At 42.0% G+C, this 13126-nt stretch overlaps 1 protein-coding gene across 1 annotated transcript in view; it reads left to right on the forward strand.

Moving 5' to 3' along the window:
* CD151 (CD151 molecule (Raph blood group)) overlaps positions 1–13126 on the forward strand; it is a 50135-nt gene that overhangs the window by 30300 nt on the left and 6709 nt on the right. Inside the window, exons 2-4 of the mRNA XM_063438566.1 lie at positions 7176–7264; positions 8257–8448; positions 10883–10957. Coding sequence (XP_063294636.1) covers positions 7181–7264; positions 8257–8448; positions 10883–10957 — 351 coding nt within the window. The 5' untranslated portion in view covers positions 7176–7180. The remainder of the gene's footprint in view (positions 1–7175; positions 7265–8256; positions 8449–10882; positions 10958–13126) is intronic.

Here is a 13126-nt window from a genome sequence, read left to right on the forward strand (position 1 = left end):
CTCGTACATAAAGTTCTTGACCCAGAGTGAGTTTATCGGCTTCAGCTACTAGCAGGGCGGCTGCAGCTACGGCTCTTAGACAAGGTGGAAGTCCGCTGGCCACTGCATCCAGTTGCTTAGACATGTAGGCAACAGGTCTTTGCCATGATCCCAAGTACTGTGTCAATACTCCCACAGCCATTCTTCTTTGCTCGTGTACATATAAGTAGAATGGTCGTGTGTGATCAGGTAGACCTAATGCTGGGGCACTCATCAAAGCCTTCTTCACATCTTCAAATGCCGTTTGCTGTTCTTGGGTCCATAAGAAGGGGTCGTGCTCTGTACCTTTGATAGCTGCGTACAGAGGTTTTGCTAGTATCGCATAGCTGGGAATCCATATCCTACAGAAGCCTGCTGCCCCCAAGAATTCTCGCACTTGTCTTCTATTCTTGGGTATTGGTATTTGGCAGACAGCTTCTTTTCTCTCTGGCCCCATAATCCTTTGACCTTCAGAGATATGGAATCCCAGATACTTGACAGTTGGCAAACACAACTGAGCCTTCTTTCTGGACACCTTGTATCCTGCCTTCCAGAGAATGTGTAGTAGATCGTGCGTTGCTTGCTGACAGATTTCTTTTGTAACTGCTGCTATCAACAAGTCATCTACATATTGTAACAAGACACACTCTCCTGGGATGGACTCGAAATCCAATAGATCTTGACTTAGGGCTGAACCAAATAGGGTAGGTGAATTTTTAAACCCTTGGGGCAGTCTTGTCCAAGTCATTTGGCGTTTTGAGCCCGTTACAGCGTTCTCCCATTGGAAAGCGAAAATACATTGACTTTCTGCGGCAATTCGGAGGCAAAAGAAGGCATCTTTGAGATCTAAGACTGTGAAGTAAGTAGCCCCGCCCGGAATTAAAGCAAGCAGGTTATATGGATTGGGTACAACTGGATGTATGCTAACAACCGCATCATTGACTGCTCTCAAGTCCTGCACAGGTCGATACTCATCTGTACCGGGCTTTTGAACAGGCAGCAATGGGGTGTTCCAGGGGGAAGTACAGAATTTTAGGATACCATACCGTATGAACTTATCCAGATAGGATTGGATGTTCTTCTTAGCCTTCTGCGGGATGTGGTATTGTCTTAGGCTTACTGGATAAACCCCAAGTTTTAGTTCAATTTTTATAGGTGGAATATTGCGGGCCAGTCCTGGTGGGTTGTTCTCTGCCCAAACTCCTGGTATGTTAAATAATGTCTCATCACTCCTAGGGTTTTGGCTAGTCAACACTGTATAAAGTCGCCACTCTTCTTCCTTTGGTACGGATAAAGTCATAATACCTGAAGGTCCATTAAACTTTAAGGATGTTGTTCCATTTGGTAGGAACGTAATCTGCGCTTGTAATTTTGATAGCATATCACGTCCCAGCAATTGGACTGGACATTCAGGCATATAAAGGAATTGGTGTTTTACTACGTGGCCTCCCAATGTACAGAGTCGACTTTTAAGAACCGGTCTTTCAGCACTTCTTCCAGTTGCTCCTATCACAGTAATAGTCCTTCCAGATGGAGGAGCAACTAGATTAGTCACCACTGAATGTTCAGCACCAGTGTCGATCATGAACGCGCTCCTTTTTCCCCCTATTGATACATCGACCATAGGCTCCGCTCGACCAAGGGGGATGGAGCCCGGTCGGTATCAATAGTCCTCCATGACCGTGTCAGCCAATCCTACGAAGTCCCTACCTTCTCTATCGCGGGACCTTTGCGCTGCTGGAATATACCTGTCTTCCCTAACACTTCCTCTGTTCCCATTACTCCCTCTATAACCATTACTCCCTCCGGGGCCTCCTCTACCTCTCGCTCTGCCTCTAAAGTTTCCATAACCTGTCCTAGGTCTGTCTTTCTCAGACTGTTCCCTTCGCGGACACTCATTTCTCCAATGCCCTTCTTCCCTACAGTAAGCGCACTGATTTCTACTTAGAGGTTCCTCATTCCATCTACTATCGCCTCTATCTGGGCCCCGTCTATCTACGCCTGCGATCGCTACCGCTAGCATATCAGCCTTTTTACGCATCTTGCGCTCTTCCTCTTTCTTACTTTCTGTATCCCTGTTCATATAGACCTTATTTGCTACCTCCATTAGTTGGGTGATGGACATACCTGCAAACCCTTCTAACTTTTGTAGCTTGCGCTTAATATCTCCGTATGCTTGGCTGACAAAGGCGGAGTTAACCATTCGGGAATTGTCTGCGTCTTCCGGATTAAAGGGGGTGTACAAGCGGTACGCCTCCAATAATCGGTCATAAAAGACACTGGGCGCTTCATCGCTTTTCTGAATCACCTCAACTGTCTTCGACATGTTAATGGCTTTCTTTCCTCCGGCTTTCATGCCAGCAATTATAGCGTCTCTATAGGCTCTAAGTTGAACCATATCAGCACCATTTACGTTCCAATCGGGATCAGTGTTGGGATAGTGTGTTGCGGCCCATGCTGCTGGATTAGCTTGGTTCAAAGCACGGGCTCTATCTTCTAATGCTTTAATGGCTGCCTGATTTATTCTTGTCCTTTCCTCATTGTTAAATAAAGTCATTAGTAACTGCTGGCAATCAGCCCATGTCGGATTGTGCGTCTGTACTATTGAGGTGAACAGATCAGTCATGGCTTGTGGTTTCTCAGTATACGAGGAATTATGGGTCTTCCAGTTTAAAAGGTCGGTAGTGGTAAATGGGACATATACGAAGACTGGGTCAGCGTGTGCCATTTGTCCTGCGGCATCGATATAAGCTGACCCGGGATTTAAGCGAAGAGGCATCTGATAGTGCTTTAATTGTTGGGCACCAGTCAACTGTCGGGTTTGGATGGGGCTACGTAGGGAAGCGTCAGTCATGGGTTCCGGTCGGGGAGAGATAGGGTATGGGGATGTGGGAGGTTGGTTTTGGGAAAAGGTAGTGAATAGAACACTTCGGGCCGAGCTAGATGAAGCTTGACCGGAAGTCTGAAGTGGCGCCAAATCAGGATATTCGTTTTTAATGGGGGTGGGTTCTGGTTCCGGAAGGGGAGATTTAGTACGAGGGGGGGTGGATCCTGTACTGGAGGAGGAAGCGGAAGTGGATGAGGGTAATGAGGGGAGGGGTGCAGGGCTTCCTGCGTTTGCGTCACTTCTTCTTAACGGAAAGTAAGGGGGCGGCAAAGGGATCTCGGACTCAGGGGGCGTGTCCAAAATGGGCCTAACACCAGTCCTAGTGGACGAACAAGTCCTAGCTACCATGAGGCGACACTGCTCCTCGTGGCATGTCTGGAGCCATTTTGGCGAGTCATTTACGGCCTGTCTCCAACAGTCAATATAAGGAAACTGGCCGTAAAGTTCAGGCCTACCTGATACAGCCACGTGTAAGCGCTGTACCAGAGTTGGATCCAAACTGCCACGTGGCGGCCATGCCGCAACCAAAGTAGGCCACTCCCTAGTACACAAAGTGACCAAACGTACAGGAGACATCTTTACCCCAAAATCACAAACTTTGAATCCCTTTTTAAAATTCTTAACCATACATCCTAAGGGATCCGGAATCGTTGACTGCGACGCACCCATATTTAACAATGGAACGTCGTCGACAACGAATACTATACACGCGTACTTATTCAACAGTCACACCCGTTTCCTCTGGCAACAGCACCACGTGGTACGGTTACCAAGTGAAACGTACACAATAACAATAATCACCCAGGGAATTCCCGTACACACACAGCTGTTACACCAGTCACTATATAATCAATATTATGCCCTTTGGCGTAACTATACAGTCACCCACGCTATAATTCTCTATATACGAATTACCCGTCTATAACACACCCCAGTAACATCGTCTTTTACAAATAGCGGTTACAGTACGGTTAGCATAGGTCAAAGCACAAGTTAAGGTCACAATACAATTATTAGTGGTTATGGTGTTAAACATGCAATGGACGACAATGATTAGTACTTATTATACAATGTCAGTAAATATACAGGGTTATGGTACCGTGCACTATAATACAGCAACACACTATTAACACTCTCGCTAGACGGCTGAGCTCGCGCTATCTAACAAGATATACACTTTACTAAAACAATCGTTAACACATTTACAATTCCCAACTAAACTATTGGCCAGTACCTTGAATGGACTACCTAAAAACAATCTACATACGTTTTGGTTAGCCACACTGCCCAATCACCACATATATAGCGAGCTAGAGAACCGAATTTACACAGACGCCTCTTAGTCGCACTATCAAAAGTCTAGTGGGTTCCAAATTTACACGCCTTCCCACTTAGCCCAGATAGGATGAGAACTAGCGAACCGGATTTACACAGACGCCGCTTAGTCTCCCGGTCCCTCCGACCTAGCGAACAAAATATACACCCTAGAACGCTAGTCTAGACAAGACACCGGTGTCCGGCTAGGGCTTATTTTACACCAGAGCGCCCTGCCTGACTAACCAAATCAAACGGTCTGACTAAAGAGCGTTCGATCGAGCGGTGCGCCTTCGCTCCTTCCCTCCGACAGAGGGGGCAGATACAGATTCAAAAACCCCTTTGGGCCTACCGCACAATCGGTATACCCCTAGCGGGTCCTGCCGTCTAAAACAGCAGTTATCTTACCTCCTCGTTCCTGAACCTGAGTTCACACTCATCGACGGGGACACCCCAGCACTTCTCACGTAGAGGCCGATGATCTCCTGGACAACAGACCAGTGGCGCCGAGACGAAGGGAGGTCCACGCAGAAGTTCAGGGGTGCAGCCGTAGAGAACGTGGGCAAAGATAGACCGTCTCACGCCTCTGCCTCTCAGCTACCGTTGAACGATGAGCTTCCCGGCCAATGCACCAAATGATACCGGAGAAACTGACGGAAGCCAAGCACAGAGAGATGGACACAGGTTTCTTCAGGAAGGAAGAGATTCTTTATTGGATCACCGATCGGGACTCAGAGGGACTAGCGTCACCAAAATACAGCAAAGTCTGAGCCCCGGACAATAGTGCAGGCTCCTTATATAGGCATATAACTCCTCCCATATTAAGCTCCACCCGCACATTCTCTTAACCAATCAACACAAATAAGAATTAACTTCCTGTTTGACCGCATGGCTTGTCCAGCACAATGGAGGAGGGGGAATACTATATCCTGTATTCTTGCACATGCTCCGTACACTACTGATCGTATCTTGCCACTTGCAACCAACTGATCGATACGTCAGCATATGCACGTACACATGCCACGTGGTAATCTCGGCCTACTAAATTTATTTTTACCGAGATTCCACCACAAATTTATCCAGAAATATTTATCTTTCACATGTGAGAACCTAGAGGCAAGCTGCCAAGTTTCACATCAAGGGGCAAGTTGACACAGTGGCATAGGAACGTGGCAATCTAAAATTACTTCTGACAACGTGCATACTATCCCAACAATTGTGTTAGCATGCAGTGAAAGTGGCTCTGTAGCAATAAAGCAACGTAGAAAGTAAATAGTCATTAACACGAGTGTATCTTAGATTAGAAGGTAACCTCTCTTCAAAAAAAGTCCAGATTACTGAAGTTTGAATACACTGTGCCATTTCCCCATCTTTTCAACCAGTCCCTGAACTTACCCTCACTCACACAGAATATGTACCGAGCTGCAAAAATGTCGTTCTTTGCTAAACTGCTCTAAGGTTTGCTGGCACATCCTACTTCTTTGGTAACTGAGGACCGTTACAAATTGGAAGGAGGCATAAACTAACTGACCGACACACTAATATCCACAAATCCCAGCTTGCTCCATAACCCTGCCAGATTGGATAAAAACACATTCTTGGGTACATCATGTGTCTGCTTCAGTGTCCTCTGCTGTCCAGTCACCCACCAACCTTTGCAAAGGTGGGCATGGCTCGTGATCACACGCCATGGCAAGGACTCGGTCGGGGCTGTGGTACACCAGAAAATGAGCCTCTAAAAGCTGCATGTGTGGGTTCAAAAGTGTTTTACAAATTAGCTCCAACTCCAGAAGGATTTCTTAGGGTTACCAGATCCACCATGTTTTCATGGACACATAATTTTGTCATATTTATGCAAAGGGTTGCCTTGCAGTATGTATAATGCATATTCTGCAGGATTCTTCATCTACTACACTTTCTTCTGAATTCTGCATACTTCAGGGCAATCTTTATCTTGTGCTGCCCATCAATATGTATGTGAAACGTGCCCATGAAAAAATGGTGGATAATGTAACCTTAATTCTTTCCCGATAATAGGGCGTGCTATGCCATGCTACAAAAAGAGGGCTTTAGAGATGTTGGGGCAGCATAGCACGTCCTAACGATCTGGTCCTCCCTCCCGGCTGGCCCTCCTACTTGCCCAAAAGTGGGTCTGATTGGGGAGTGAAATACCTGTTGTGTCTACTCTGTATGGAAAGTATCTAAATTTTTTATTGATTTACAGATCTTGAAATTTAACTAAAAATAACACCAAAACAAAGCATTGCTATATAAAATAAAAAGGGAATTGAAGAGTTGTTGCTGTTAATGCATTCTAAGATATGGTTGGCAGATTTTGCCTTTTTATCTCTTACCGATGTGGACAGCTGTGTGAGTCACATGGTGAGGCATATGATGCGCATGTATTCTGCCATGATTCTCAATTATTTGTGTCATCATTACAGAAATATGCACCGATATGAACTTTTGTTTCCATTTTTTTTAATGTGGTATAATAGTTATACAGTACTAGACAGATGGTATGTATGACAAAAGTATATAAAAACATCTTAGCGTGTCCTTTACAAGTGGAAAGGCTCCATGTATAACTCATTTTAAAATAAAGAAAAGAAAACACAAATTATATAAGATCTGGTATTAAGTAGATCTAGTCAGGTAAATGAATGTGCTCTTATCTTGTACTGAGGTTCAAGTGGACTATCTTATTTCTAATACTGGGTCAACAGAGGTAAAGGTAACTCCTATGCTTGATGATGGTAACCTTTTGTTTTTTTTCCTCAAAAATTCCAGTAGGACATGTCTGCAATATAAACCAGAGAAACTGGGAGAATAGCATAATCCAATTTTTTTTAGAGTTGATAGAATGTGGTTTCTGTGTTTCCTTTAATATGTTTTATTTGTTGTATTCAATGTATGCAGATCACTAATCATGCATGTTATTTTGTTTTCTTTTCAGTCGCAATGGGAGAATATAATGAAAAGAAGGATACGTGTGGCACAATATGCCTGAAATACCTGCTGTTCGCCTTTAATTTCTTTTTTTGGGTGAGTAAGCCCCTTTTCTAATATATATATATATATATATATATATATATATATATATATATATATATATACTCAAACCACAGGCGCCAACACCCATTTCTAATATAAATCCTCTGCAGTACGCTCGCGTAGTTCTGTTAAGGTTTAAATAACATAAACCATCAGCCATCTTTGATATAAGCTTCCATATTATGGTCCTACAAAGACATCACGTCATCCTTTAACCCCTAAGAAGACTTTTATGGTATTTTACAATATCATGGAAATCTGGCCTTGAAAGAACCTGTGCCAGTGTGGAATGTCTTGTTTATTTGGGGGGTGTACAGCCCTGTCCAGCCCCTACCTTTAAATAAGTGGGACAATTTAAATATAGGCTCTATAAAGGCTGTTTTTTTATGTCGGAATAATTCTGTTGTTGGTATGTGAGAGTTTAACTGGTTTTCCAGTGATCTCTCCTGGCTTTGTCAAGTAATGAGCTGGCCTGTGTTTTTAGTGAGTTTGTCAGTATGTTAGCGGATGCTTTCCGCGAATTAGTTCCATCCACTTATGAATGGAATTGATATTGCTATTGCGGAATTATACGTTTTCACTTTAATATCTCTGAGGAAGGACAGACTGTAGATGCCATAGAGACTCATGTAGGTGTCAAACTGCTTGACTCTTAACAGAGGGACAGTGCCAGGGGAATCTTGGCACCATAACCTCTACAGTGAGCTGCAGTGGTTATGGTGCTCAGTGCACCTTTTTATTTATTAAAAAAAAAAAAAAGGTCCTAGAATTAGAGGGACACAAGTGATGTTTGAAGCCTAATAGTAATGGATATTGAAACAAATTACCACGTAACAGGAAAACAAATTAAAGTTTCATGTGAAATAGTAAAATGAATGTTTGCTGTCCTAAGAAACTTAATCTTAATCGTAATCTGTGTCTATTCCTGTATTGCAAAATACCACAAATCCTTCTCAATGTCTTTTACTTTCCTCTCTTTGTAGTTGGCAGGACTGGCTGTAATGGCAGTGGGGGTTTGGACATTGGTCCAGAAGAGTGACTACATCAGCCTTCTACCCTCCAGCACCTATGCTGCAACTGCTTACATCCTTGTTATCGCTGGTGCTATCGTTATGGTAACTGGAATCCTGGGATGCTGTGCGACCTTCAAGGAGAGGAAAAGTCTCCTAAAAGTGGTAAATGTGTTTAGCTTATGTACTATACTGATATAGTGTCTGCAGTGCGTGATCTTCGGTGCCCATGCATAAATTCTGGTGGAGTTTATTTGAGCCAAAATCAGTCTTTCCCGTCTCAAACCTCTACGGCAGTAAAACTTATTGGTATGGTGTATTTATCCAGGAATTCCTACCATGCCTTTTATAACTGTAGCTACCCTACCTGGCCCCTTTGCTTGTCAGTTGCCTTCTAAGCCACTTTGCTCACATGAAAAACAAATCCTCGCACTAAAAGCGAGTCGATACAAAGGTATAGGAAGAATATATCTTCTTTATACAAATAATACATAACAAAATGTATTGAAATATGGCAGGAAGCAAAGTATAGTGCCACTATTATTAGCCCGTGGTGAGGACACGGATTCGCACATGCCTTGCTTAGCTGAATGCCTTTTACATCTGAGTGAAGCTTTCAACAGCCCTCCCGTCTTTTTTAAAGCCTTCTGCTTATAATTCTGAGCTGCATTATATATTATTATTATTTATACAGCATTTGCATATTCCACAGATCTTGGGGATATTAGACAAGTAATTAACATACTGAATATACAAGAAAATGTGAAGAAGGTCCTGCTCAAATGAGCTTACAATCTATGAGGAAGGGGTAAAGACACACAGGAGAAATAAAAATGTCAGAGTTAGTAGGAATTGATGAGTATGATGTCTGTGTTGAAATAAGCCAGTAAAAGTGGCAGGAGAGAGAGTGAGCTGGGCTACGGAGGTGACAGAACTGATGAGGGCAGTAAAATGAGAGACGCGTCACCCAGGAAGATGGTATGCTTTATACAGAGGTGTGTTTTCAGTGACTTCAGGACTACAGGGCTGGAGTCTAGGGGAGAGTCTCATATTACTGGTTAACAAATTCCAAAGGAGTAGGGCAGCTCTTGAAAAATCTTGCAGATGAGAGTTGGGTGGGTGAGAATGAACAGATCTTCCAACAGTACTACAAACCAGATCACTAACCCAAATGTTCTCTCTGGTTTTGTATCAGACACAGGACATACACTGCGTGCAGGAATGTAGTCGCTGAACACTGCATTGCATACCTCCCAACATTTCAAATGGAAACATGGTCACTTTAATTTTAGGGATGTGAGTAGGGGTGTGGCCATGGCGGAGCTGTTCTAAGTAATTTTAGGTGACTTAATAAAAATGTATACAACTAAACTGTAATTTAGAACAAAACAATGCATCTTGTGTACACAAAATTACTTTTGAACACATTTTATTACAGTTTAAGAAACATCACTGGGAGTTTTATTGCTGTGGAACTTTTTTGTGCGCTCCCACACCAACAATATGTAGCTCTTAAAGAGGCACCTTAGGATAGAAAAGAGAGATATCTGGATTTAGGTTCAAAACGGGGACTGTCCCTCCTAAATAGGGACACTTAAGAGTTATGGTGTTGTGAATTGAAAATGGATTTGCATTATTTGGTCCAAAATATCTGTTTCAGAAAATTTCTCAAGCAATTTTAGTCAGAATTATTTATTTTTTAGTTCGCTAGAATTCAGTGTTTAGCGAACAAACTCCATCTGCTGCTGTACTGAAGTGTTCTGTTGATATGTGAATGTGACAATGTACAATCAGTATATGTACAAAGGCTGTCTGTGTGTATCACCTCTGATATATAGTACACACAGATTATTAAAACACTGGGTGTGTTTTCTGGTTAGGCCGTGTAGTATAGATTTCTTGCATACCCCCGGGATTAAAGCACTATGCAAATAGGTTTGTATTTGTACAGAGTGCCTGCCTGTTCTGTGGGCAGAGCCCTGCAATGTTAGGAATGTGAGGCCAGTGTGTATCACTCTTTCCTCAGTCCTCCCTCATACTGTAACTTTCTTTAACATCACTGCTTGATCAGATCCCAGTTTTAAAATCAATACTGCCACCTGCTGGCAATCTATGGTGTCTCAGCCCTTTACCATCACAACCGATTTAAACCTTTTCCTGGTGTTTAGGTTCGTGACATGACTGTATGTCTTTTGTTATTGTAACATGTATTGAAGTCAATCTTTATTACTATCCAGATAAAGGGAGGGAAAAAAATAAAAGTAATTCTAGCTCGTCCTTTTTTTTTTTTAATGGTATCCCTTTATTTGGGGGGTATTTGTCAAGCAGTCGAAATATTGCTGTGTTCACGTTGGGCATCTCAATGAAGGAAGACCATTTTAAAAGTGCTGGGATTTATTTTTCTTCGATTTATATATGTACTGGCTTTGACGATGCAGGATTTCGTGCATTCTGATTGGTAGCTGCTATTCCCTTATTTTTGGATACCAATCTTTTACTGCTATTCTGGGCAATGTATTTCTGTAGAGCTGTACGTGTGACTAAAAAAAAAAAATGCACGTAACAATATCTTACCTATTTTTGTTTTTCTTGTCACCAGTACTTTTTCTTGTTGCTGTGTATTTTCATTTTGGAGATACTTGCTGGCATCCTGGCTTACATATACTACCAGCAGGTAAGTTGCATCATGTTGCTGTGTTTACGTATATATTGAGTCCCAAACAAACAAATATTTACACCCCTTTTTGTGGATGGAACTTGGGCTCAAAAACAAGTTCCATCCACAAATTCTTAAACCATCAGGCCAGGTATTCAGCATATCCTTCCATAAAAACACATACTCTAATACTTTCATCTCAATAAAATGTAAATTGTAGTAGGAAAATATGGTTATAATTTACTTTTAGTTACCATTGTTTCTAAATCACTGTTTTTAGGAGTTAAATCACTGCCCTAATCACACGTCCCTGCATGTGACTTGCACAGCCTCCCTTAACACTTCCTGTAAAGAAGATCTAATATTTAAACTTCCTTTATTACATAATGTGCTTAATTTAGATTCGATTATCTCCTGCTCAGTTGGTAGCTTGATAGACTCTGCAGGATCCTCCTGTGTGTGGTTAAAATCCAATTTTACAGATCAGGAGATAAAAACGTATAAACAAAGTTAACATCTGATTGAAAATGAAACCATTTTGTTTTCATGAAGGCTGTGTCACAGCAAGGAGAGGTGTGGGTAAGGCTGTGTAAACTGAAAGAAAAGTGATTTAACTCCTAATTGGTAGACTATTGCGAATGTAAGACTGCAGAGGCCTGGTCTATACACCAACACCACTTCATTAAACTAAAGTTGTTTTCAAACCTCTTTGAAAAATTCATACACCCACCCCCCTCAATTAGAGAGCAGAGTTTTTTTTATCATAATTGCAATGTATACATGTTTATATTTGGATGGATTTGCATTAAAACGTAAAATTAATCCCAAACTGTGTCAAGTGTGGGTGGCGTGGGGTGACTGCATGCGGCAGAGCTTCTCATTAGCCATATAATTACAGACCCTGGCGTGTGTGCGTGCATCAACACGCATACCTTTTAATTAATGCAACCATCCTTAATTACACCTCCTGAAGGCCCTGAGGGGGTTTGGAAACAAGAGAACTGCCCTTGTTTTCGGAAAAGATTAGACATTAGCCTGGCAGGTAAGCACACCTAGAGCTATAAAGATTTTTTATAAGAAGCAGACTTGCAATTTCAGCAGAAATTCTGTGTTTGCAAATTCTGTAATCTGCAAAACCTGGAAATGTCCAAATGGAAAATGCTTATTCAAGTCACTGAATGAGAGGTATTAAAATGCTAATATTATACATCATTATAGAACTGGGCATTTTACTACGGAATTCCTGAACAAGGGTTGTAATTATTGTGTTCCAGTCTAACACTCCAAACTTAGAGAGCCAGTCTCATCCACTGTCTGGATATGGTTTGGTTTGAAGAGAAAAGAATGTCCAGTGGTTTTGATATCGATTGGGTTATCCATTGCTAGAAGATTTTGAACTAGATGATTCCCTATTCCAGGCTTCCTCAAACTCTGGCCCTCCAGATGTTGCTGAACTACAGCTCCCATGATTCTATGAATGAAATGGGCTGAGAATCATGGCAGTTGTAGTTCAGCAACATCTGGAGGGCTGGAGTTTGGGGAAGCTGACCCTGATCTATTTCAGCCTACCAGCTGTGACCCACACTACACAATAAACACATTGACAACTTGTTTAAATGATGTTTTGAAATACTATTAAAAGGTGAAACATGATAACCCAATCAGGAAGAGGGGTTCATGGGCACCATAAGTGGCACTGAGCAGCCACATCACACTCCTTTCTCATGTTCACTATTGATGTATAAGGATCGTAGTCCAGCTGTCCAGGTTTAATAGAGGTTCAGGTCACCTCTGTATTGTATTAGCAATCCACATCCACCCAGAACCCACAGCAAACAAGCTTGCTCAACTCTGGTCTCTAGCGATCAATGTGGAGTGCTGGTACAATACTTTGAGATCCTGGACCACTCTTCACTTTGGTTATATCAGGGGTTTGAAAACAAAGAGATCTATTCATTAAGCCACAGTTAGGTAGCTAAAACCCAGAGTCTGGTAAGATCCTACAAAGCCCAATATATATTTTCTAATACAGAAAAAAAAATTCCATATGTACTTTAGGTTATTAAGAATTTGCTTTCAATTGAAAAAAAATACACGTTTTTGATATAAATGTGTAATTATTTATGTATGGCATTAATTACCTAAGTCAGCTCTGAAGATCTGTGTGTAAATATAATTCTTGCAAGC

Source organism: Pelobates fuscus, chromosome 12 (assembly GCF_036172605.1).
Source record: "Pelobates fuscus isolate aPelFus1 chromosome 12, aPelFus1.pri, whole genome shotgun sequence".
Taxonomy (NCBI): domain Eukaryota; kingdom Metazoa; phylum Chordata; class Amphibia; order Anura; family Pelobatidae; genus Pelobates; species Pelobates fuscus.